This window comes from Sodiomyces alcalophilus, assembly GCF_042370955.1.
Source record: "Sodiomyces alcalophilus JCM 7366 unplaced genomic scaffold ACRALscaffold_1, whole genome shotgun sequence".
NCBI classification, from domain to species: Eukaryota; Fungi; Ascomycota; class Sordariomycetes; order Glomerellales; family Plectosphaerellaceae; genus Sodiomyces; species Sodiomyces alcalophilus.
In genome coordinates, this window is record NW_027263532.1 from 10,086,185 (window position 1) to 10,088,026 (window position 1,842).

The 1,842-nt window shown below is 50.5% G+C and overlaps 1 protein-coding gene across 1 annotated transcript; it reads left to right on the forward strand.

The window, feature by feature from the left end:
- Positions 1-696: 696 nt before the first annotated feature.
- ACRALDRAFT_1066432 (uncharacterized protein) lies at positions 697-1,088 on the forward strand (the record flags this gene model as incomplete). Its single annotated transcript, XM_071017348.1, has 2 exons — positions 697-711; positions 789-1,088. The coding sequence occupies 2 exons, from the start codon at positions 697-699 to the stop codon at positions 1,086-1,088; spliced, it is 315 nt and encodes a 104-aa protein (XP_070880264.1).
- Positions 1,089-1,842: the final 754 nt, after the last annotated feature.

A 1,842-nucleotide genomic window follows, 5' to 3' on the forward strand; every position in this document is an offset into this window, starting at 1 on the left:
GTTACGATATATTATTAATAAAAATAATAAAAACACTATATATAATAAAAGCCATAAAAACAGTTTCCCGGGGCCCGAGTCTCCGGAAGAGCGATCCTGATAGTGCTTCGGAAGAGTAAAGGCTGCCTGCTTATTAGTAATAGCCATAACCTATCCCGACACAGAGACTGCCTGTATACTAATAGTCCTATAGATCCGGTTCGACGGTCCCGAGTACCACGGATTCGGAAGAGCAGAGGCTGCCTGCTCGTTAATAACAGCTATAATCTATCCCGACACAGAGACTGCCTGTATATTAACAGTTAAATATAAAGAGGAGGCGTAGAAAGAGGAGGATATATATTAGTAGTTAGTGTTAGAGTCGCGCGTGGGATATGTTCCTATTCTTCCTGATCGGGATGACCTCCTGTTTTAAGGTCGTTGCGATAGTCACGCTGAAGGCGTGCGAGATAGCTCTGCAGGAGCTATACGCTCTGCGATCGGAAGACTCTTTACCGTTGTTTGCTTCCCGTTTATCTGATTAGACTAACGGTGACGTTGTTGGACGTAGGCAGCCCTCCGTTCCGGGTAGCCGAAGCAGTAGTCGGAAGAGCCGCCGCCGTGGCAGAAGTACGACTCCACGGAAGAGTCAGGAAGAGAGTCCCGCCGCCCGGCACGATCCTGTTCGCCTGATCAGGTGCTATTCCTGCGGTCAGGATGGCCACCGTCGGTGTACGTGCCCGAGGAAGACGAAGAGCCCCGTTAGCTCTATGATCCGGAAGAGCTCCTGTGATAGCTCCGCGCTTTAGAAGAACTGGCGCGTTGAGTCCGTTGATCCTGTTATTCCGGCGCCGAGCTCTCGTGCTAGCTCCCCTGCCGCTACCGACCCCGTGGCACTGGTTCCGAAGAGTCCTCCCGTGGACCCTACCGTTCCTGTCGGTCTGCCTTCCCGCCTGCCTCCGGGCTTAGAAGAGGAAATACAGGCCTACGTCGATAAGTATACGGAAAAGGCCGACGAAGAGGAACGGCGCTATACTATAGGCCTGCCTCCTGCCGTGGAAGCCGGTCCCGATCCGTTTATTAACCTCCTTACCCGCTTACCTAAGTAGACGGGTTTCCTGCTACCTGATACCTTCGAAAATCCTTATCTATAGTGGTATCTAGGCTATTATAGTCTATTAAGCCGGCTATAAATCGAAGAGTTATTCGGTAGCTCCCTGGAAAAGGAAATAAAGAAGGTGGAGATCTAAGCTTTATAGTAGGTAATAGAGACGATGGAAGTAGAGGTGTGGCGAAAGCAGGGCCTTTATAATTAGGCGTTAAGGTAATCGTTTTTGGGAGACGAAGACGTTCGTGAAGTTATAAGAGCTTTTTCTAGTTCTTGATGGCCGTTGACGTCTTCTTTGGGTGGATTTGCCTCTGGGGCCGAGGGACTTTTCCTTACTGTCTTCCTCCCTCCACCTACCTCTTTTCCCTTTTCCTTTTCCCGCCTTTCCCTTTACCTGATTAGGGTAACAGAATCGTTTTTAGAAGCAGAAGACGTGCGTGGACTCCGTGGGAGCTGCTTTTCTAGTTCCTGACGGGGGCCGCGTCTTCTGACGATCGTGGGTTCGAATCTGGGGCCGCGTCTCTTTTGGATTACGCCCTGGGGCCGGATTTTTTTTTCCCGAAGCTGCTCCGTTGGCCTGATCAGGATCTGTTGTTTCTACCCTTCCTCTTGTTTTTGTTTGTTGTTTTTGGGTTGTTTGGAAAGCTGCCCTCGAGGGGGACCTCTTCGTATAGCTTTAGGGCCGATGGATATAGAGTCCTGCCCTTCCCCCGATTCCACCCTGCCCGCCTCTTTTCTTTTCTACGCGAATACCC